The following is a 24,004-nucleotide window of genomic DNA, read 5'->3' on the forward strand; positions in this document are numbered from 1 at the left end:
CCAAGTGTTTTCTTTTGTCAGCGCGTGGAATATTTTTGCTGGGAGCGTTCGCGTCGAGTGTAGTAGCCGAGTTTGTTGGGGAAGACCCTGCCATTGCTGATATGGGGCTCGTCGTCGTCGTCCTCGATGGCGCCCAGGCCCCCGGCAGATTCGCCGCTAGTGTTTGTGTTGAGATTGATGGTGCGCTGCGTGCGTTGACGAAAAACCAGCAGCACTGCAAAATCTGGTCTGGACTGTCTCCCAGCAAGCAGAGCTGACTCTGACAAAACCTGCAACACTGCCAATCTGTTGCGGATTCTCTGAATTGAGGTCTCCGTGAGCAACTAGGGTTGGAGTTTGCATTTCTTGCTGGCCCGCTTCGTCCTGGATGATTGTGATTATTGAAATGGACATGGCAACATGCTGTTGCTGTGCCGAGTTCCAGATGGTGAGATGGGGCCTAGCACGCCCAGTGGAGTGGTGCTCTCACATCACATGAGATGGATGTGCCACCACACCACCCGTTTGGAGCAAGACAACTACTTACTGTAATAACATGGGCCAGCCAGCAGCACGCATCCATCGCCGCGATCGTCTCTCTGAATTCCGGAGCCATCATGCATGCCTACTGAATTCGGTGACAGCCTCACCTTTTTATCTAGCCGCTGGTTAGGCCGCAGCGCACGCCGAGCTTGTACTTTCGCTGGATCGGAGTTCCTGATGCGGCAACAAACAAACTCTGCTGATATTGTAAGTACTCCTACCGCCCTACGTGCGTGCTGTGCTGTAGTATGGAGCTCACGTGCAGGAGCATCAAATAAATTCATGAGCATGGCTAGCGGTGTTTGTTTACTCGAGTACAGTACAGGGTGCAGGGCATACGATGTTGCAGGTCGGGACACATCTCAAGTTAAAGGCGCACGGTGGCATGGTACGTGGTGCTGGTGCACCCCGTTGTTCTTTAATTTCTAGTATAAACCATGCTCTTTAGTATTAGTTAGTCATCGACGGTGTGTTCGTTGTACCCTACGACCAGGGCACTACTAGCTCATACCAACTTGGTTGTTAGGTTATCTAGCATCTAGTTCATTTGTCAAAGTGCCGAGCATGATTCAGGGAGTTCATTCAACTGAACGGGTTTATTTATTCACGCCCAGGGTGTAATTCTTGATTACAACTGGCGAGACATCAATCAGCCATCTGGATTATTAAGTACTACTAGTACTACATTTTGTTTGAATTTTGATAGCTGATTGCATCTGTTCGTTCATCGCCATTTTGTTTGAATTTTGATGATCTGGGCAAAATTAGTCCATCCACGAAAACCGTGTGCATTTTCCTCTTTTTTCTCGAGTGAAAATTTCCTGCTTTAATTTTTTTACAGAGAAAAAAGGATCCAATCATTTTCCTTTGTTCTACCTTTACACGATCAGCGAGCAGAAAAATAAAAAATGGCAACCGCTGTTTCAAAGCACTACTTGCGCCGGGCTAGGCTACTGTGTAGCCGCATCGTTAGCGGACAAACGCATGCAGATCGAGGGGAGACAAGCCCTGCAGAGGTGCAGATCGATCGAGCCTCGCCATCATTTTTTTTTTCAATCGTGATGCCTTGAGACAAAAGGCAGCCGCATGGCTTGATGCCCTGATTTTTTTGATTTGGTGTATTCTAGTTCTAGCTTGTGGCGATTGTTTTCCTTTTCCTTGGGTTCCTTGGCATGCAGATCCTGCGGAGAAGAGACAAGCCATTGATGGGAGGATTTGACCCTTTTCTTCCCCCAACGCGTTTACTTGCTCCTCATGCCCTCCTCCCTTTATTTTATTTTTAGTTTTCTTCTGCACGAGTACATCTATCTGATCTAGTGATCCTGGTGCTCCTGTACCCTGCCGCATTGTTAATTCACACAGGTTCCCTTTTCGCAGTGATACGATATGCTTCTCTGTGGAGCAAGTACTACACTCACTTTTAAGCTCGCTTTTCATCACTTCCATTCACTTGCACTGCCCGGCTTCGTCAGCCTCTCTTTTTTTTTTTCTGTTCAACGGCTTCGTCAGCTTAACCGTATAGAAGAAAGAAGGTATCCATGATGCAATGTTCTTCTTCTCATCAGCTGCAGATGCAAAACTTCTCTCTTCACTTTCCCTGAAAGAGAAAGAGCACACGACGAGTACGTTTGTGTAGAGTGATACGGACCCAAGGTTTGGGGTCTCAACATTCCTTTTTTTTCCTTTAAAATTTTCGAGATGCTTTGTGAAGCAAAATTAAGACACGATCATAAATATAATTAAAAAGATCGTACGATACGGTTAGTCATCACATGGAACGAGACGTATTTAATTCACACTTTTTACATGAGTGAATGAATGGCCGTAACTATCGCTCCCCGTAACTTATCCGGTTGACGGTAGCAGTAAACAATACGGAGTACCGGTGCGTAAACAGAATGGGGAGGGCGTGGAGTTCAACTGATTCCTACCAGCCAAACGTGGTAGGTATGACACCACTCTTGAGCTATCATATCATGCGGCACAAGAACAGGAAATATACCGTTCTGAAAGAAACCAATTCTCACTTCCTGAGAAGTTAAAGAATTTTAAATTTGATCAAATTTATATAAAAGTAGTACTAATATTTATATAATTATAAAATAATTATCATAGATTAATCATGTGATATATTTTTATTCTAAATCTATTTGTAGACATAAACGTTAATATTTTCTATAAATTTGATCAAATTAAAATTGTTTGACTTCTCAAAAATGGAAGTTGCATTCTTTTTGCGATGGAGGAAGTACACTCCAATATACTGTTGGACGATAAGAGGAAGATTCATCATATTGTTAAAAAATGGCCTAGCTCCGCAAATGCCAGCCCACCCACCTCGTTAGGCATCGAACCATATAGGAGCTAAAAAGACGCCTGGCTCCGGGTCATTGATTGAAGTTGTACCGTAAGGCCACCTCCAAGATTTAAAACATAGCTCTAGCTCTAAGGCATATATGTCATATCACTAGAGCTAATTTCTTTAATAGACTATCTCCAAGATTATCCCTTATTATTGTATATAATTGATGGCTGCACATACATAGAAGGTGCTGACAAGTGAAGAAGAGTCGCACTGACGATCAGGTTTTGGTTCTCTCGCAACCTCATTTTCTGAGCGATCTTGACTAGTGTGGGAATAAAAGATGGCTTAATTGTGTTTTCCCTTCTCTTTTCTCCACATGGAACACACGTAGACCTGATAAACATGCTAAGAGATACTACTAATTATTCAACAATGCTAGAGTCGGTCTAAATGCTTTGGTTTTTTTTATTTCTTTCCAACAAGGAATTGTTAACGTGAATTTTGTTTGAATTTATATCTCTAATAGTTATTAAAGGGTTGAGGGTTGGGGTACTGAATATCTGTATTCATGGGACCATAAACCATATCTTCTGTGCTATTTAAAAGGAAGTGGTGGCCACGCACCATGAACCGTGAGTTGGTGAACCCAAGTGAAAAAAGTGCAATCAGGCACCTGTCTGTCTTTCTTTCTTGTCCTTGGTGTAACACTAATAATACACATGACTTATTGAAACTCATCCTCCAATAACTAGTATTCCTGACTAGATGCAGATAGTATGACACGTGTGGTCTAGCTACATGTAAGATAAGCATGCACAAAATTTTACTCTGCAAGATTGCAGATCATCAACAAGATTTGCATAAACAAATGCAAACACAAATTCTTGACGATGAAGCAAGACTTACTATCATCAACAATGAAAGCCCACCTGCCACATGTCAATTAAACTCGATCACCTAGTCGGTGATGAATGTAACAGCTAGCCGTTTTCACGGGGTGCATGTAGCTATTCGTTATTCCGTGGAAGCACACACCACCAACGCACCGGGGCTGTTTCCGTTCCGTTCCAAATCATTGGGGACGATCAACAAGATCACGAAGCGACGTGGGCGCCACCACCTGCCACCGTCACCGCCTTTGTTTGCGAAAAGGGTCGCGAGCCGATGCCTAGTTCCGTCATTGCACACGCGACCCTCCTGCATGCCAAGAACAGAGCAACGAGCAGCTGCTGCTGACCTCTTAGAAAAGAAGAACGCGGCGCCACCGACCAGGTAAGCACCACGGAAATCCCCAGAGTGCCCTCGTGCCTCCCCCAGAATGAGTTGTCATACCGTGTTGTGTCATTGTGTGGTGTGGTGTGGGTGTGTGGCTGAGACGGAGTCACGTTGGAGCGGCATAAACTGCCACCGATTAAGGCTCACCGACATCGTGGGGCCCACGCGGGGGCTGAGGTAAGCAAACGGCCTTGGGGCGCGGGCGGTGGATGTCACGGGCCCACACGCGGTGGGGGTCCACCGGTGCGGTGCCTAGTTCCGTTTTCGGTTGGGCCAATCAGCAGGCACCACGTCGGACGTTAAAAAATCTCACCGGAGTCGAGTCATGCAAGCTGTCGGACCCGGCTTTGCTTGCCTTCGTTCCCTTTCCTTTCCTTTTGCCGGCTCCGTTGCACGACAAGTCAGCAGCTACCGTCTACCCACCGCGCGTCCGCGCCCATCTACATTCCGTATCGAAAATATAAAATATACTACGTCTACGTGTACTGCGTATTGTTGTGCAGAAATACTCTCTCAGTTATACAGATATAAATAGCACCTTGGCTTATAAAATTCATCGTGCGTGTGACAACAAAAGCCAACTTCTTGTGGCATTTTCCTCGCCTTTCTCACCGTAGCATTTTGCATCCCTTGGGATGAGTGTCCATACCATTTCTTTGCAACCCCAAAATATCTTTTTTACTAGTCACTGATGCACTGAGAACCCCAATTGAAACTCGGTTCCATCCAATGCTTGAGATCTGGTCAATGTGAGACCACCTTCACCTAAAGTTACCCTTGTAGAAAAAGTTATTGCAAAATCATTTACCAAACCCATTTGCAGCGTATGCAACAAAACCCGGGAGCAGGGAAGAGAAGAAGAAGAAATCCAGCAGTGAAGCCAGCACGAGTGCACGACCCCGGGCCAGAATGGAGAAAAAGGGAAACCCGAAAAAAAAAAGTAGACCCGGGCGCAGTAGGATTTTGGCGACGGCAAGTAAACGAGAAGTGGAAGCAAAAGGAGACAGAAAAAAAAGCGTCTCCTTCGGCGCAGCTGTGTTCCCTCCCCTCCCTCCCTCCCTCCCTTCCCTTTCCTACCTCCGCCGAAGCGGAAAACATCGTCCAACGCGAGGGGTGCCCGCCCCTCCTCATCGCCGCCGGACGCGCTGCCGTCCGCCGATCCGAATTCGCGCCGCCACCACGGAGGGGAAGCCTTTCTGGCGTAGCATCCGTCGCCGGCGCCGGCGCCGCCTTCCGCCTCCCCTCTTCCGGACCGGCTGGAGCCGAGATCCGTCCGGACTTGGGCCGGTCTGCTGTGATGGTAAGGGAGCCCTAGCTTGCTTGGATTACTGCTTTGCTCCGGGAGTCATCGCATCTCGAAATCTCTCCCCCTCCCCCTCCCCCTCCGGTCAGTTGCGGGATTTTGTTCGCCGCGTCATGCTGCTCGATTCAGTCCTGCTTCCAGAGAGAGCGCGAGATCCGGGACCAGCACCACGCGTTCGTGCATGGTCAAGCACACATTGTATCAGGGCGCCTGCTACCCTAAGCTTGTAGAGCTGAGAGCGGTTTATTTTTCCAAACAAAAATCTGGGTCCTACTGGACCCCCGCTCCCCGCTTCAAGCCTTCTCATGGAAATCTAGACCGAGAAATGGGAATGACATTTCTGACGAATTCTAGCGCCACAGGCGTTGACTTGAGCTTTGCTACCTTTCTGATCATTAGGCTCAGGACACTGCTATCTTTCGAGCCACGAAAATGGGCCAAGGCCTCAACTTAGTTTCTCTAGTTTCCATATGGAGCTGCTATGATGACTCTGGAGTGCATGAGGGTTGGCATTTTATGTTTTCTTCGGCAAAGCACTTTTTTTTCCCATATCAAACATATGCAGCTAGTGTTTAATGTCAATGTGTTCCTGCAGGCGGCACAAGCTTCCGTTGCGGTGGGATCCCAAGTTTGGGTCGAGGACCCTGATGTGGCCTGGATTGATGGGGAGGTCATAAAAGTCAATGGAGACACAGTGACGGTCAAATGTTCGAACGAGAAGACGGTATGTTGCTTTTGGCAAGTTTGGGGTTAGTCCTAGGCTCGTAAAAGACAAAACTGCTAAGAAGGGCCACCCCAAGCTGAGACAACCTTCTATAAATAGGCAAAACACTTGCAAGTTACAAATGGCATGCACGCTGAATTCAAACCTGGTCCTCTGTTCAGGTTACGGCGAAAGCAACTAATGTCCATGCTAAAGATCCCGAGGAAGCACCATGTGGAGTTGACGACATGACAAAGCTTGCCTATCTGCATGAACCTGGGGTTCTTCAGAATTTGAAATCTAGATATGACATGAATGAAATTTATGTAAGTTAGAATAACTGTATAGCCTAAATATATTCCAATATAGTTTCCGAAGCTACTTATTAACTGAGCCAGCTTTGCTTTTCTGACGTGTTTCTAACTTCTCCATTATCAAACCAGACATATACCGGAAATATCTTGATCGCTGTAAATCCTTTCCGAAGGCTGCCCCATCTATACGATACTCAGATGATGCAGCAATATAAAGGGGCGGATTTTGGTGAATTAAGTCCCCATCCTTTTGCCGTTGCAGATGTTGCATATAGGTAGCTTCATTCTGATACATTTGATAGTTTTTGGGTGGTTTGTACTTATATAATTTAACAAGCACTTTCCATAGAAGAAATTCTGTTTTGTTATCTCCTTTTTTGATTTTGGAGTTCGACTGAGAGGAGAATATCTTGATTACTTTACTGTTGCAGATTGATGTTGAATGAAGGAATAAGTCAGTCGATTCTTGTTAGTGGAGAAAGTGGTGCTGGTAAAACAGAAAGCACAAAAATGATCATGCGCTATCTTGCTTACATGGGTGGGAAGGCCGCATCTGAAGGGCGAACTGTTGAGAAGCAAGTGCTTCAGGTGATAATTTCTTAGATACCTAGTCCGAAAGAAGTATTACTGTGACCACTTTGTTCTTGTTTTACTGAATAACACATATCATATTCGTATGACAGTCCAATCCTGTTCTTGAAGCATTTGGAAATGCAAAGACTGTCAGAAACAATAATTCAAGGTAAGAGGTATTTCTTTACATGATCATCTTGGTTAATATTGTTGGTAGCTATTTTTTGTAACTCAACCAGCTTTGTTCTTGCTGCTATTACTTCAGTCGTTTCGGTAAATTTGTTGAGATCCAGTTTGATCAGAAAGGGAGAATATCAGGAGCTGCCGTAAGAACTTATCTCCTCGAGAGATCCCGTGTCTGTCAAATATCTGATCCAGAGAGAAATTACCATTGTTTCTACATGCTATGTTCTGCCCCTCCTGAGGTGCTGCCCCTTGCCTGTCCATGCACTTCTCCAATATGACATGTTTACAATAAATGTATACCCTGTAATCATATTGTGCACATGTCAGGAGCGTGAGAGATACAAACTCGGAGATCCCAAAACGTTTCACTACCTTAATCAGTCTAACTGCATCAAGCTTGAAGGCCTAGATGAATCTAAAGAGTATCTTGAAACCAGGAAGGCTATGGATACTATTGGGATTAGTTCTGAAGAGCAGGTACACATTTGATTGCATTTACTTCTTTTTTCCCTCTATATAATCAGTTGGAGCCTACCCTTGACCACATGCTTGTGTTTCATTTAGGAAGCAATCTTTCGGGTTGTTGCTGCTATTCTCCACCTGGGGAATGTTGAGTTTGCAGAAGGGGTTGATGGAGATTCATCAAAACCAAAAGATGAAAAATCTCTGTTTCATTTGAGGACAGCTGCTGAGCTCTTCATGTATGTTTTTTTTGCCTTTTTTTTTTTGAAATTTTACATGGTTACTTTGGTTTAGAAGAACTCCAAATTTGGTGTTGTAGGTGTGATGCAAAAGCTCTAGAAGACTCACTATGTCAACGCATCATTGTGACTCGCGATGAGAACATAGTAAAAACTTTGGATCCTGAATCTGCCAAGGGAAGTAGAGATGCACTCGCTAAGACTGTTTACTCGCGGTTGTTCGATTGGTGAGTCTGTTTCAACGTTTTGCACTGTCTTTGCCTGCTATTCTTGCTCAAAAGCAGCTTCATGGCTATTTTTCATATGTTTCATTTGGCACTTATATGGCAAATGACCTTTGATCTTAGGCTTGTGAATAAGATCAACAACTCTATTGGCCAAGATCCAAACTCAAAATGCTTGATCGGAGTGCTGGATATCTACGGGTTTGAAAGCTTCAAGACAAACAGGTTTTTAATTGCCACGCTTTGATGATTGGTTGCATGTTGGGTGTTTTATTATCAATAGCCTGCGAGCTAGTTGTAAAGTGCTGGAGCATTTGGCCACATAACTTCCTTTTTCAGGGATGGGTGGCTATCCTTGGCTGTTTCTCTTTGTTGAAATCTTGAATCCTCGTTCACAGCAGGCTTTTTCATATGTCTCATGTTCTGAAGAACTGACTAGCTTTAGCGGAAGTTACCACAGTGGTTCCTAACTTTGTTCTAATTCTGCCTGGGTCTTTTCTTTTGCATCAGATTTTTTAAAAAATAGCATTTTTAGGGTAAATTCTTGTATAGTACACGGCAGAAATTTGACTTGTACAGAAGTCTTTAACAAGCAACATATGTGGAATGAAGGGTGTTCCCTTCTTTTTTTTTTGGCCTTGACTTACTGTTCTGTTTATACATAGGTTGCAGTAGCACCATTGGTTTTGCTATTATTTGCACAGTGTATGTAAGCAGTTCTGCAGCTTCTGCTATGACACATATGTTTGTATGGTAGTTATGACATGATTAGGAATGCAAATGGTAGCGAAGTAGGTTATGGAGACCGAGTCTGTGACTACAATGTCTAAGGCTCCCCCCCCCCTATAATTTTTAATCTGATGAACAAATGGACTAAGGTTACATTTTATTTGTGCTGAATAAAATATTTAGTCATTTATCTTTTTTTTTCTGCTACTGCTTCTTTACCGGGGGCTTATTTTTCTTTACAGCTTTGAGCAGTTTTGTATCAATCTGACAAATGAAAAGCTGCAACAACACTTCAATCAGGCAAGTTTATAGAACCTTTCTTAGTTGGTGCCATAGTCATAGTTCCATTTCTCTTTCTGAAAGCGATTTTAACTTTGTATTTCTACTTCCTGCAGCATGTCTTTAAGATGGAACAGGAAGAGTACACCAAAGAAGAAATTAATTGGAGTTATATTGAGTTCATTGACAACCAGGATATTCTTGATCTCATTGAGAAGGTAGTTTTCTTTGCATGCCATCATGTTTTGAATAGTTGCTTGCTGTTTTTCTATATTTTTTATTTTCATAAATCATAATAGCACTGATTTGGTGAACTAGTGATACTTGATTGCCATCCTGAATCACCTTGTTGAAGCAAATGAATAGAATCCCAACTGCCTTATACATCAAATCAAATTAGTAACTTGCATGTCCAATGGGGATGATCCAACTGCACCATCAAATGCTCAGATGAGAGCATATATGCTATTGAAGAAACCAAAGCAAAGGCGCGATGCTTAGCTATCAAATATTGTTGTTGATACTGCTTTGATCCATAGTCCTGTTATGGATTAATATGGATTGAGTCTAAACCTGAGCACAAGAACAGATCGATAATCACCCAACTCGCCCTCATGGGAGGCTCTGAGCTTGCGGGAACTATCTTCTGCCTAAACCCTAATGAGCCGCCGGCTCTTACATTTATAGTCTATGACAATTAACTAAAACACCCTTGACAAAACAGCCAAACTAATAAGAAGGAAAATAAACTCTTGCTAATCCGTTGTGGACGCCGCTTGCTTCTTCTTGCGTTGATATTTCTTCCCAAAGAATGTGTCCACAACACTTCCCCCCCCCCTGACCAAAAAGCTCGTCCTCGAGCTTGAAAGTTGGATAACTCTCCTTGAAATCTGTCAGAGGCTCCCATGTTGCTTCAGCTGGACTACGACCTTCCCATTGCACCAAGAGGTTCCAAGAATTATGCGCCGGTGTTGCACGAAGCACCTTGGCTGGAACCGGAAGAGCACGACCATGAGCAATCGGAGGTAGGGCGACAGGAGCAGCTGGAAGGTCGCCAGTATGCTTCTTCAGAAAAACCACATGAAACACATCATGAATGCGAGACTTGGGAGGAAGACGAAGACGATAAGCTACTGATCCAATTTTTTCAACCACCTGAAACGGACCATAGAAACGTGGTGCAAGCTTCCCCTTAGAGCCATCGGTAATACCAACTGCGGTTCTGTGATGAAGGCGAAGCCAAACCCAGTCGCCCACCGCAAAGGCAACCTCACGATGCAACCTGTCATGGGAAATCTTCATGTAATCTTGAGCTTGTAACAACCTCTCCTTAATTTCGGCAAGAAACACATCACGATGCTGGAGCTGTTTGTCCACGGCAACAACTCTTGCCAGCCCGGGCTGATATGATGCCAATGTTGGCGGTTCACGGCCATATACCACCTGGAAAGGAGTGGTGCGCAAGGCCGACTGGTAGGACGTGTTGAAACAATATTCAGCCCAAGGAAGCCACCTGAGCCAACTGCGTGGTCGATCCCCAGCCAAACAGCGCAGGTAGACACCAAGTACCCTATTAGCAACCTCTGACTGCCCATCCGTTTGCGGCCGAAATGCAGAGCTAAGACGAAGCTTGACACCAGCCAAAGTAAAAAGTTCAGACCAAAGGGTACTTGTAAAGACAGGATCACGATCACTCACAATTGATGAAGGGAACCCATGCAACTTCACAATGTTGTCGAAGAACGCTTGAGCCACCGTTAACGCGGTATACGGATGTCCCAACGGCACAAAGTGCACCATCTTTGAGAGACGATCCACCACAGTCAGCACCACTGATTTGCCGCCCACTCGTGGAAAACCCTCCACAAAATCCATGGAGATATCAAACCACACCATCGATGGAACGTCCAGCGGCTGCAACAAACCGGCTGGATGAAGATGCTCGGTCTTGTTCCTTTGACACACCAAGCAGCCACGAATGTACTCACGAACACGTGCTGCCGCGCGTGGACTGTAAAATGACGCACGCAACCGAACCAAGGTCTTTTGCACACCTTCATGACCCGTTCCATGAGCATGGTCCAGAAGCTGGGGCCAGAACGCGGAGGAGTCAGGGAGAAAGATCTTCCCTTGATATAGGATGAAGCCATCCACCTCTGACCAACCCTCCCCAGCAGAACCCGCCGAGATCTCTTGCCGCTTGGCCAAAACTTCCGGCAACGATGCAGACTCGCACCTGAATTCCTCAAACAACTCAAACTCCGGCCGCGAGATAGAATGTAGACGAACAGCTATCTCTTGCTCGTCACGGCGTGATAAAGCGTCAGCCGCTGCGTTCATCTTGCCCGGTTTATACTCCACCTGAAAACTGTAACCAAACAATTTGCTCACCCAAGTGTGTTGTGGTATGGTGGAGAGTCGTTGATCAAGTAGATGCTTAAGGCTGCAATGGTCAGTGCGCACCACGAACTCCCGCGTCCACAAATACGGTCGCCAGTGATGTACGGCCTTAACCAACCCGATGAGTTCACGCTCATATGCCGCTAACTTGGCGTGCTGCGGGGCCACGGGACGACTGAAGAATGCGATCGGCCCCTCACCCTGATGGAGGACCGCGCCAAAGCCCGAACCAGAGGCGTCGCAATCGACTACGAACGCCTTTTCGAAGTCCGGCAGTTGAAGTACCGGAGCCGTAGTCAGGGCATGCTTGAGGGCTTCAAATGCCGCTGTTGCCCACTGAAAAGCCTCGCGCTTGAGAAGAGCCGTCAATGGAGATGCAATGACACCATAGTTGTGGATGAAACGACGGTAATAGCCAGTCAAGCCCAGAAACCCACGAAGTGCCTTGATGGACCTCGGTAGTGGCCATGCCTGCACCGCACTGATCTTGTCTGTATCCATGGCGACCACTCCATTAGCAATGACATGGCCGAGATACTGAACACGCTGCTCCCCAAAAGAACACTTGGAACGTTTCAACACGAGGCCGTGCTGCCGAAGCGCCAAGAAAACCGAGCGCACATGCTGCAGGTGTTCTGACCAAGATTTACTGAATATGAGAATGTCATCAAAAAACACGAGAACGCACCGGCGAAGAAAAGGTTGTAGCACCGCATTCATCAATGCCTGGAACGTAGATGGAGCATTCGTGAGACCGAACGGCATCACAAGGAATTCAAAGTGCCCATGATGTGTTCGGAACGCCGTCTTGGCAACGTCATCGGGGTGCATCCGGACTTGGTGATAGCCGCTCCGCAAGTCCAACTTAGTAAAAAACACCGCGCCCTTTAGTTCATCCAACAATTCCTCGACGATGGGAATGGGAAACATGTCCCGCACTGTTTTGCTGTTGAGGGCACGATAGTCTACACAAAACCTCCAGGAACCGTCACCCTTGCGAACGAGAAGCACCGGCGAGGAGAATGCCGAGGTACTTGGACGGATGATGCCTTGCGCCAACATTGCCCGACATTGAGCTTCGATCTCATCCTTCAACAATTGAGCATACCGGTATGGACGTACAGCCACCGGCGGTGTTCCCGGAAGTAGATGAATACGATGGTCAAACGAACGCGCCGGCGGTAAGCCCTTGGGCTCGGCGAACAAGTCGGCGAACTCGTCGAGTAGAGCCAGCAAATAGTCGCGCTTGTCAGCTCCCGCGGTAACCATGGCAGCCGTTGGTCGTATGCCACTCCAACGGACGCGACGGTCGTGCCACCAGAACACCATGGTGAGGTTGGTGAAATCCCAGAGGATGGGACCGAGAGTGCGGAGCCAGTCACACCCCAGGACCATGTCGATGCCCCCAAGTGGAATGACGAAGAAGTCGGCCACGAACTCCTCTGTACCAATTACAAACCGCACCGCCTTGCACACTCCCGACGCTGCGACGCGATCCCCATTTGCTACACCGACAGAGAGACCAGGCCGGGGCGATGGCACCAGACCCAGACGGCGTGCCGTGGCCTCGTCGATGAATGAGTGAGTGGAGCCAGAGTCGACCAACGCAGCGGCGGTCTTATCACAGACCACCGTGGGCAGCTGCAATGTTGCGCTTGACTGAATACCCGTGATGGCGGCCACAGAGATCTGCAATTCATCATCCGAGCCACCGTCCTCAGATGCGAGTGCCTCGGTGTCCAGCTCAAGGAAGTAGATGCCTTTTCCCGTGCACTGCTTCGCATGCTCCTTGGAAAACTTCTCCGGGCAGTTGAAACACAACCCCTCCAAACGCCGTTGCGCCATCTCCTCAGGTGAGAGGCGTTTGAACCGGCTGTCCACCAGGGGTGCAGGTTTAGCGGGCGCGGCGGGCGTTGCTGATGTAGATCCCGTCGTGCCAGGTTGCTGGGACGTCCGCAAGGTCGAAGCCGGAGGACGTTGAGCCGAACGCGTGGGAGTGCGGTTGTTCCCGGCAGTCGCATCGGCTCCTAGAACTTGGCGGCGCTCGTACGCCCGTGCGAGCGCCATGGCGTCCTCCAGGGTTTCTGGCTTCTGGAGCTCCACATCAATGCTAAGAGGTTGCTGCAACCCAGCAGTGAAGATGGCAATCTGTTGGGCCTCCGTGACGTCCTCACAGCGTGCCAGGAGGAGAAGGAATTTCTCCTGGTATTCATCGACGGTGGATGTACGGCGCAGATGTGTGAGCTCGCCCAGTGGATTACTGCGAAGCGGCGGCCCGAAACGCCTGTTGATGGCGTCGACGAACTGCGGCCATGTTGGAGCGCCTTGGTTCTTCTCGAGTCTGTAATACCATTGGCTGGCGGCGGCCTCCAGATAGAACGATGCCGTTGGCACCTTGAGGTGGTCCGGCGTGCCGTAGGCACGAAAGAACTGCTCGGCCTTGTGCAACCATGTGATGGGATCGTCGGATCCGTCGAACTTCGGAAATCGGAGCTTGTGCGACGGCGCGGCCGGGGTGTCGCCGGATGACGACGATCTATCGGCGTCGAATCGGCCCTTGCTGGCCAGGACTTGCGTCTGGACGTTCTTGATGGAAGTCGACAGAAGCCCGACTTCCTGGCGGAGCGACGTCACGTCGTCGTCCATCTTCTTGCTGTTGTCGCCGATCATCTTGACGATGCGATCGACCACTTCGTCCAGGATCGCTTTCGTGACCGGGACGTCGGTATCGGCGCCGTCGACCATGGCGGTAGGGTTTTCGCGGCTCGCAAGGGAAGCGGGATGTGGCGGAGGTGACGATGGAAACCAGGCCAAGGAAGATCCCTAGATTGATACCAAGATGTTATGGATTAATATGGATTGAGTCTAAACCTGAGCACAAGAACAGATCGATAATCACCCAACTCGCCCTCCTGGGAGGCTCTGAGCTTGCGGGAACTATCTTCTGCCTAAACCCTAATGAGCCGCCGGCTCTTACATTTATAGTCTATGCCAATTAACTAAAACACCCTTGACAAAACAGCCAAACTAATAAGAAGGAAAATAAACTCTTGCTAATCCGTTGTGGACGCCGCTTGCTTCTTCTTGCGTTGATATTTCTTCCCAAAGAATGTGTCCACAACAAGTCCCAATTCAAATAGACATTTGTGCTAATTTCTCTGATGTGCAGTGTATTTAAACTTTGTAACTTCACACTGGTCATGTCATGTTGTTCTATTGTTTTGCTATGTTCCATCTAAGCACTCGATCCTAACTTTGCAGAAACCTGGTGGAATTATTGCCCTTCTAGATGAAGCTTGGTATGGGATGTGTCATAAAATATCTCTTTATAGTTGCCTTTTTGCAACTATACAGGACTCTAATCTGTCCAATACCTTTTAACATGTCTACATTTGTGTGTTACAGTATGTTGCCGAGATCGACACATGAGACATTTGCTCAGAAATTGTACCAAACTTTCAAAAATCACAAGCGCTTTGCTAAGCCAAAATTATCTCGGTCAGACTTTACTATATGCCATTATGCAGGAGATGTAAGTATGAACTGATTTTGCGTTTTTTTTGTTAACATCGTCCACAGAACTAAACCCTTGACAAAATTATCTCTGTATATATATATATTTTTTGTATAGGTCACTTATCAAACAGAGTTATTTCTGGACAAGAATAAAGATTATGTTGTTGCTGAACATCAGGCTCTCTTGAATGCTTCAAAATGTGCATTTGTTTCGGGCATTTTCCCTCTTTTATCTGAGGATTCCTCTAAATCTTCCAAGTTTTCATCCATTGGTTCTAGGTTCAAGGTGAAAAATGGCTTCCTCTCAATGCTTTAAAGGGATCTCATTAGAGATCAAGTCTTAATATTCTTAGTAATTACGATATAAAATGCAGCAACAATTGCAATCTCTCTTGGAAACTCTGAGTGCAACTGAGCCACACTACATCCGTTGTGTAAAGCCCAATAACTTGTTGAAGCCTGCAATTTTTGAGAACCAAAACGTTCTTCAGCAACTAAGATGCGGAGTAAGATTTTGTGTCAGTTTTCTTTTGGCTTCCAAGTTCCAACATCACTATTTACATTATTGGGTACTATCATTGGCTTGCTTCAGGGAGTTATGGAAGCAATTAGGATTAGCTGTGCTGGATATCCAACCAGAAGAACATTCTATGAGTTCATAGACCGTTTTGGTATTCTTGCCCCTGATGTTTTGAGTGGAAGGTAATGATGTTTAGTGAATAATAAGAACATATTTTACCATGTTCTTATTTTCTTTTGAGCCTAATTGTTGATCTGGTCTGTGGCAATTGTCACTGTTGTAGTTCTGATGAGGTCAGTGCTGTAAGGAGGTTGTTAGAGAAGGTAGATCTGCAAGGTTATCAGGTAATGGATGTTGATGGAAATCTGTATTATTGGTGATTACGAAGCTAAATTTTCAAACTCTTTTGCAGCGTGTCTGAACTCTAGAAGTACTTATTTTTAGGACTAGAAGTAAAATATTGCGTCCTTATAGACTGTTTAGTGATCCTGCTTTAGATGATGCTGAAGTTTGCGCCCAAAGATTTTGAAGGGACTCTTAGATAGTCAGATATTTGGAGCTGGTAGACATTTATTTGTGGACCTGCCATAGGACCTTCCGTACATACTTCTATTTTGAATGCTGACTGCTGGTGGTGGAACAGCATTATTTGAAATCTCACATTATGGACCTTCCTGTGGTTTATACCTCAAGCAAACTATATTGCTTTTTATATTATAGTGGCTTATTGGCATGGTGCGAACTAAAAATAAATTATCACCCATGCACCTTTAGATATCATAATATATGTTCTAGTTCTAGATCTGTGAATCTATGTGCAAGAAAGGCGTGATTATCCCAAACAGATATATACATATTTTTGTAGGCCGTGGAGTGAAGATATTTAATACAAAAAAGATCGAGCCTTTTCTTCCAAGCAAGTTGGGAATAGGCTAGAGATGGAACCCAGCAAGAACCACAAAAGTGTATATAAAATTTAGAAAAGGAAAATGTTAATATAACTAGATATTACTTTCAGATCGGATGTTCTCTTTTGGCGCCTACTATTATATTATCTTTTCAGCCATACAATGAAGGCTCTTTGATGTGTGGACTAAGCTGTATGTCTTTTGCAAATATGACCATTTAGATTGGCAAGACAAAAGTATTCCTTCGTGCTGGTCAGATGGCTGAACTTGATGCTCGTAGAAATGAAGTGTTAGGGCGTTCAGCTAGCTTGATTCAGAGGAAAGTCCGCTCATTTTTGGCACAGAAGAGTTTCATCGCACTGCGACGATCAGCTTTACAAATCCAGACAGTTTGTCGCGGTGAGATTATTTTGTTCTCCCAGAGTTGTTATAATAGTTAATCTATTTATCTGAAACTAATATTTTTTGTGACGATTCTCTGATGTGGCTTTGGTTAACTCTCTGTAGGGGAGCTTGCAAGAAGAGAGTACCACAACCTGCGGAGAGAAGCTGCTTCACTCAAGATCCAGACCTGGTACCGTATGCATACTGCCAGAAAAGCATACAAAGAGCTTTTTACTTCAGCAGTTACCATTCAGTCAGCACTGCGTGGTATGTGTGCACGTAAAGAGTTGCACTTTAGAAGACAAACAAGAGCTGCAATTATTATCCAGGTAATATTACAAAAAAAGGGAAAACTTTACATATTCATATGGTGTTACAAGCAATGGACCACTAGAAGGAAATAATCATTATGAAAAAAATTAATATATTTAGAATATAGCAGTGGTCATTTTGAAACATGCAATGTTAACTTTACTGGTTTAATATCCGAGCCAGTAGTTCTGGTTAGTGGCTGAATCTTTTCTGCAGTAGGAAGCTAGATAAGGTAAGCCATAAAAAAATGTGGAAATCGGGTTTTTAATGTTTTTTCTATATACCGTAAGACAGAGGGAAAATTTGTTTATAGGAAATTTTTAATTATATTTATGGTTTTGTTAGTGCGAAGACAGCAATATGAGTAGCCACACTGTCATGGGCGTACTTTAGATGGACCCTGAACCAAAGCAGTGTGACCATGCTGACAAACAGCGGTCACACCACAAGAGCAGGGATAGAGAGGGAGTAGGAACTTTTGATCTATTTTTTTGCTTAATCAAAAGAGATGCAATCCCATCCTTACATAGATGAGGTGACTTGACTCCTTAGAAACCACAATATTTCTTACCCACTTTATATATAGTTGGATTGTGCCGCAATATTTCTTAAAACATGATACCTGTCTTGATGAAACCTGGCAACTTTACTGCTACTAAATTTGTAGATAACCTGCGTATTAGTATAGGTCATGATCCTCGGTATCCTTTATCAACTGAGTAGGTAGCAGGCAGGCCCTATGGGCCGCGGGTAGCAGGCAGCGCCGGCCTCCTGGCCGTGTGCCTCCCCCTTCAGGGGATGTATTCTGGATATGGATTAGGCAAGGATCTCCGTCGGTTAGGTATTGTTTCCTAAACCCTAGGTCATCCTTGCCTATATATGTACACGAGCTTTGTCTCTCCATAATCAATCTATTATTTCCTAAGCCATATTTGCTTTCAGTCCTGACCTTTATCATCATTCATATTTTTATCCTAGAGTCGCTGCCGCCAATTTTTGGCAAGGTTGCATTATTCAAGGACAAAGAAAGCTGCAATTACTACACAGTGTGCCTGGAGAGGAAAGGTTGCTAGAAAGGAGCTCCGAAAGCTCAAAATGGTAAGTTCGAGCTCACTGACACCTTTTGTGTTCTTCCAATGCTATTTATGTGGAATATGCATATTTCTCATGCCAATTCTTGTCCATATTAATGTTATTAGGCTGCCCGGGAAACTGGTGCCTTGCAAGCGGCCAAAAACAAACTTGAAAAGCAAGTTGAAGAGCTTACATGGCGGTTACAGTTGGAGAAGCGCATGAGAGTGAGTTTTCTATAGCAACTATCACCATGAATATCTAATCTAAAGCATGTTCCCCCACTGAGATAGTACCATCTAGTTTTACATGCTCCTTGCTCCAGTTTTTATCCTTCCTGTTCAGGTTAAAAAGATGAATGACTACTTGTTCAAGTTTCCTTTTGATGAGATTACCTGAAAAGGGTGCAGGCCATACTATTTTGGTTGCAGAATTTCTCATACAATAAGCCAACTTAGTTGTATAGTTAGGAGGCTGTCTTATCAATAAAATGTGTAGATTGTAGAGTCATTTTGAGACCATATATTGTGTGTAATGCATCCTTGTTGTAGGCTGATCTTGAGGAAGCTAAATCACAAGAAAATGCAAAGTTGCAAGCTGCACTGCAGGAGGTGCAACAGCAGTACAAAGAAACAAAAGAAATACTAGTACAGGAGAGGGAAGCAGCCAAGAAGGCTGCAGAGATAGCTCCGGTCATAAAAGAGGTCCCTGTTGTAGATACAGAGCTCATGAATAAGCTTAGAGATGAAAATGACAAACTAAAGGTGAGAGAACTTAAAACAATGTGGATTCCTCCCACTTATGCAACATTGACAAGCGTTTGCATTTCTTTTAGTACTTCTGCCATAATTTAAGAACAATTATTGTTTTGTTATATTTTTCTATGAGACTCCTTTTACTTTTACTTTTTCAGCGGCATTATTTTTTTTTCTCATAATTGCTAGCTTTGTTTATGACACTTGCATGCCATGCTACAGACTTTAGTCAGTTCTCTTGAAAAGAAGATTGATGATACTGAGAAGAAATATCAAGAAACAAGCAAAATTAGTGAGGAGAGGCTCAAACAGGCAATGGATGCTGAGACAAAAATTGTTGACCTGAACATGGCAATGCTAAGGTTTTCCTATTTTCCTAGTCGTTACACCATAGCTAGTTGCTACTTCTCCTATATTTTATGTTGCACTTGGTTTGCATAGATCCATGATCGTTGAAGACATTTATATTTTATTATTCTGCTTCAGGCTTCAAGAGAAAATATCCACCATGGAATCTGATGAGAAAGTGCAAAGACAAGCACTGTTAAACACGCCTGTCAAGAGTATGTCTGAACATTTGTCAATTCCGATTGCTCCAAAGGTACAAGTAATGGAATGATTGGAAAATGATTGTTCTTGCTATTGAAATTCTTTATTTCCTTACTGAATTGTTCTGTTCTCTTTGATATGCAGAATTTGGAGAATGGCTATCATGAGGTTGAAGAACAGAAGGTTTTAAATTTTCCATCTTAGTACCTACCTTTTGCCTCTTGAACTTCCTTTTATACTCGTAATCTCATGAGAAACATTGTAACTTTTCAGGAACCACAAAGTGCACCACCTGCTATTAAGGAATATGGGAATGGTGATCCAAAACTGAGGAAATCTTCTGCTGACAGGCAACTTGTACGTTACCAAAATTTTATGTTTAAATTGCTATTTAAACATGGTCACCTGATGCTTACCTTTCTGTAGGAAAATGTGGATGCACTTATTGACTGTGTAGGGAAAAACCTTGGATATTGTGCTGGGAAGCCAATTGCTGCTTTTACCATGTACAAATGCCTTCTTCATTGGAAATCTTTTGAGGCGGAGAAGACTAGTGTTTTTGACCGTCTCATTCAGTTAATAGGATCTGCAATTGAGGTAATATGTAGCTTGGATTTTAGTCAAGATACCGAAATATGAAAGTACCTAATTGTCCATTTAAAAAAAAGCCGTCCTTTGCCAATAAAGTTCAAAATTTACTCTCGGCATGGAACAATGAAGATGTGTAAAAGCTGCACATATTATGCAAAAGTCTTGATGGGCACAAATCACCTGTGACATTTCACTAGTATCTAGCACATTTTTGTTAATGAAGATATAAGCCATGAAAGCACTCCACCATACTTTTCCTAATCCAAATGAACCTGCTGCTATGCTCTTTAGGGGTTCTTTTTTCTAGTTTTGTAAATGGCAAGCTTATTATTTTGTTTTTTTATCCTGCCACCACTCACTTAGTCTAGTGTTTGATGCAGAACGAGGACGACAATGACAACCTTGCCTACTGGCTCTCGAACACATCTAGCTTACTGTTCCTACTGCAGAGAAGTCTCAAGGCTGCTGGTGCTCCTGGTAGTGTTTCACGAAAGAAACCTCCTCAGCCGACATCATTATTTGGCAGGATGGCTCAAGTATGTTACCGACCTTTGCATGCTTGAAAAATGAATCAATGAGTTGGGGAATATATAATATGACATATATCTATTTGTCTAGGGCTTGCGTTCTGCATCTTTCGCCAATATGCATGCGGAAGCAACAGATGTTGTCCGCCAAGTTGAGGCCAAATATCCTGCTTTGCTTTTCAAGCAGCAGTTAACTGCCTATGTGGAGAAGATATATGGAATTGTACGAGACAATATTAAAAAGGAATTATCATCTTTGATTTCATTATGTATCCAGGTAGCACATCCTCTCTATAGTTTGTTTACTGCTTGTTGATAAATTCATATTGAGCATTAGGTCCTAAACATTTTATCCAAAAAGATTCATGGTTTGCCATTCTTGATCTTTTTCATCATCAGGCCCCAAGAACAATGAAAGCTAGCATGCTGCGAGTTTCTGGACGATTATCTGGTCAAGCTCAGAATCAGAGCAATCACTGGCAGAAAATTATTGAAAGCTTGGATAAGCTATTGAAGACACTGCAAGATAACTATGTATGTTTCTCATTGTTTCCATATGATTCACTTGTGCGATGGATGTTTACTTGTGTTTTATTTATCCTCAGGTACCCCCAGTTTTAGCTCAGAAAATCTTTACCCAGATATTCTCGTACATTAATGTACAGCTATTCAACAGGTGAACATATTTTTCAATTTTTCAACTTTGATGCATGTGGCAACTAGTGTAGTGAGTAGTGACTGGTTTTGCTGTGTGTTCTGCAGTCTACTGCTTCGCCGGGAGTGTTGCTCCTTCAGCAATGGAGAGTATGTCAAGGCTGGTCTTGCTGAGCTTGAGTTGTGGTGTGCAAAGGCAACAACTGAGGTGATCTGCTTGCTGTGTAAATGGCTAGTTTTATTTTGTTTATCAATTAATTACTGAAGTTTCCTGGTTACAGTATGCAGCTTCTTCATGGGATGAGCTCAAGCATATCAGACAGGCTGTTGGCTTTTTGGTATGACATGTTCTAACAAATTATGCATTCTAATTTGTTCACGTTGAGATTTGTGCATTGATGCTTGGATATAGTTCTGACACCCAGCTTCTATATTCAATATTGTGGCATCCTAGAGCCTCAGTCGTGCTCTCATGTTTGGTTGGATTTATCAAGTTCCATTATCATGGAAGACAAACACATCAATTTTTGTAGCCTGATCTTTAGTTTGAACTGACTTGTCTTGTGTTATGAGTTAAACTTGCATGTATTAATACATATTTAATGTTCTTTTCAGGTTATATTCCAAAAATTCAGAATATCTTATGATGAGATAGTCAATGACCTATGTCCGGTAAAATCTGAATGCTTGGAACCTACTTTATTGAATCTCTCGTATTTTTCTTGGAACCTACTTTATTGAATCTCTCGTATTTTTCATGTTCTACTTCCTTTCACTTCATTTGCAAAGTATGGAGGCATCTTGTTTCTAATACAAGTTCTATTGTAAATGCTTGTAGATCTTGAGCGTTCAACAACTCTACAGAATTTGTACACAATACTGGGATGACAAGTATAATACCCAAAGTGTTTCGTCAGATGTGAGTTCCTTTTCTGAAGAGAAGTTCCTTGTATAAAAATTCAGAATTTCCTAGTTGTATGGAATATGCTGATACTCATCACTCACCACCTGATGCGTTTTTTTTTACATGGTATTCAAGGCAAAAAAAAAAAGGAAACTAACTTGACTATAATTTTTCAGGTTCTTAGTAATATGCGGGTGCTAATGACAGAGGATTCTAACAATGCTGAAAGCAGTTCATTTCTGTTGGATGATAATTCAAGGTATCAAATGTACCTTTTCACTCAACTGCTGCATTATCCTGAATAATATCATAATCTCAACTCATATTTTCTGCAATGCAGCATCCCGTTCTCGGTGGATGATATCACGAACTCAATGCAAGAGAAGGATTTCTCAGATATGAAACCAGCCGAGGAGCTACTCGAGAACCCTGCCTTCCAGTTTTTACAGGACTAGGGCTTGTGACGCCTCGAGCTTTATACTGCTAGATATGTTGTCAGATCATTTCTTGATTTGTTGTAAATTTTTCAGTCCTTTCTACCCCATATGTGCCGTTGTTTAGCTATCTTTTCTTTTCAGCTAGTTTTTTGTAAAATCCATATAGGTATTTGTTAGGGTTGGGATGGGATTCCCCCCTCACAGTTAGAAAAAGCCGTATCTTTTGAAGCGGGGCAAATGATTCTTTGTAGGGCAACATCAAATCAATCTTTTACCCAATGGTGGTAAGGAGGGGGGGAGGGGCAATGTTAGCAGCCTCTCCCCGGCTATAGATTTTGTAAATTATACTGTAAATCAACAGTGCAAGGAAAAAGAAAGGAAAGCCGTATACCAAATGCAGTTATGTTGGTGGCATATATACTGTCGGTGTCTTGTTGTGTCCGAACCGTGTGTGACTGCTTAGTGTAATGCCATTCTTCATGTGGTGTGCGTGGGTGGACGTGCTTGAGTTGCTCCGGAGCAGATGCTGCATTCTCGGCTATATTCTGCTTTGCGTTATTCGGCGACTATATTCTGCTTTGCGTTATTCGGCGGCTATATTCTGCTTTGCGTTATTCGGTGACTTGTTCAGCTCCGCGGAGATGTTGCGCGATTAGACTAGGGTGGTAACTGGTAAGGAGCAGTAGCTTCTCCCCGATTATTATTGATTGGATTGTGTGCATCATACTGTAAATCGATGGACAGTGCAAGAAAAAAAAGGAAGGAGACACATAAACAAAATGCAGTATTATGTTGATGACTGTCGTTTGTCTTGTGGCTGGTCCGCATGTTGTTGCACGGTGTGAGGAGGGTTCATGACCTGAGTGACGTCTTTGACTCTGCTCGTGCGGTGTGCCCTCAAATCAATGCTGGTGGCCTTTGCTGGATGCAAGTACCCAAGAGCAGACGCGTAAATGGTTTGCTGGACTTTTCAAAAAAGAAGTTGTTTGCTGGGGTCTACTACTACTAGTAGTAAAAGAGATCGCAGTAGAGCGGCACTATAGCACGGAGCTGAAACGAAGCAGTTTTGCCTGCAGGAGGAGTAAAGCCGCTGAAGCTGCGGGAGGGTGACTTCACCGGCTCCGTGACAAACAGACCCTTTCTTTTCCCTCCGGCTCCGCCCGGCCTCGTGTCCTTTCCTGTTCGTTGGCGGGCGGGAGCGGGAGCCTCCCCCCGAAAAAAAAAAGGATGGCTCCCTCCCCTCCCCCCGCCATCGGATTTCGAAGGTTCGGGTTCGTGCGCACACATGCCCAAAACAACCACCAAACATTCCCCGGGAGGCAGAAACAAACCAAACTTTCCCAAGTTACCCCTCCCAGGAGG

The 24,004-nt window shown here is 44.3% G+C and overlaps 1 protein-coding gene and 1 long non-coding RNA gene across 2 annotated transcripts; one reads left to right on the top strand and one right to left on the bottom strand.

The window, feature by feature from the left end:
* Positions 1–5,070: 5,070 nt before the first annotated feature.
* Positions 5,071–23,060, top strand: LOC120646424 (myosin-6-like). Its single transcript, XM_039922997.1, has 39 exons — positions 5,071–5,402; positions 6,001–6,129; positions 6,291–6,434; positions 6,552–6,697; positions 6,854–7,010; positions 7,106–7,164; positions 7,261–7,420; positions 7,509–7,658; positions 7,746–7,882; positions 7,963–8,109; positions 8,230–8,331; positions 9,078–9,135; positions 9,231–9,332; positions 14,776–14,813; positions 14,920–15,046; positions 15,146–15,316; positions 15,405–15,536; positions 15,623–15,732; positions 15,834–15,894; positions 16,680–16,857; positions 16,966–17,171; positions 18,133–18,252; positions 18,354–18,452; positions 18,777–18,989; positions 19,203–19,342; positions 19,467–19,581; positions 19,674–19,712; positions 19,803–19,886; positions 19,956–20,126; positions 20,501–20,656; positions 20,739–20,924; positions 21,047–21,181; positions 21,253–21,323; positions 21,410–21,509; positions 21,583–21,639; positions 21,917–21,973; positions 22,140–22,220; positions 22,382–22,464; positions 22,546–23,060. The coding sequence occupies exons 1-39, from the start codon at positions 5,400–5,402 to the stop codon at positions 22,658–22,660; spliced, it is 4,539 nt and encodes a 1,512-aa protein (XP_039778931.1). The 5' UTR covers positions 5,071–5,399; the 3' UTR covers positions 22,661–23,060.
* On the bottom strand, positions 21,916–22,160 carry LOC120646465. Its single transcript, XR_005664428.1, has 2 exons — positions 22,031–22,160; positions 21,916–21,995 (listed from the first exon to the last, which is right to left on the bottom strand). It is a non-coding gene; the product is annotated as an uncharacterized LOC120646465 (long non-coding RNA).
* Positions 23,061–24,004: the final 944 nt, after the last annotated feature.

The sequence above is a fragment of the Panicum virgatum genome, chromosome 1K (assembly GCF_016808335.1).
Source record: "Panicum virgatum strain AP13 chromosome 1K, P.virgatum_v5, whole genome shotgun sequence".
NCBI lineage: Eukaryota > Viridiplantae > Streptophyta > Magnoliopsida > Poales > Poaceae > Panicum > Panicum virgatum.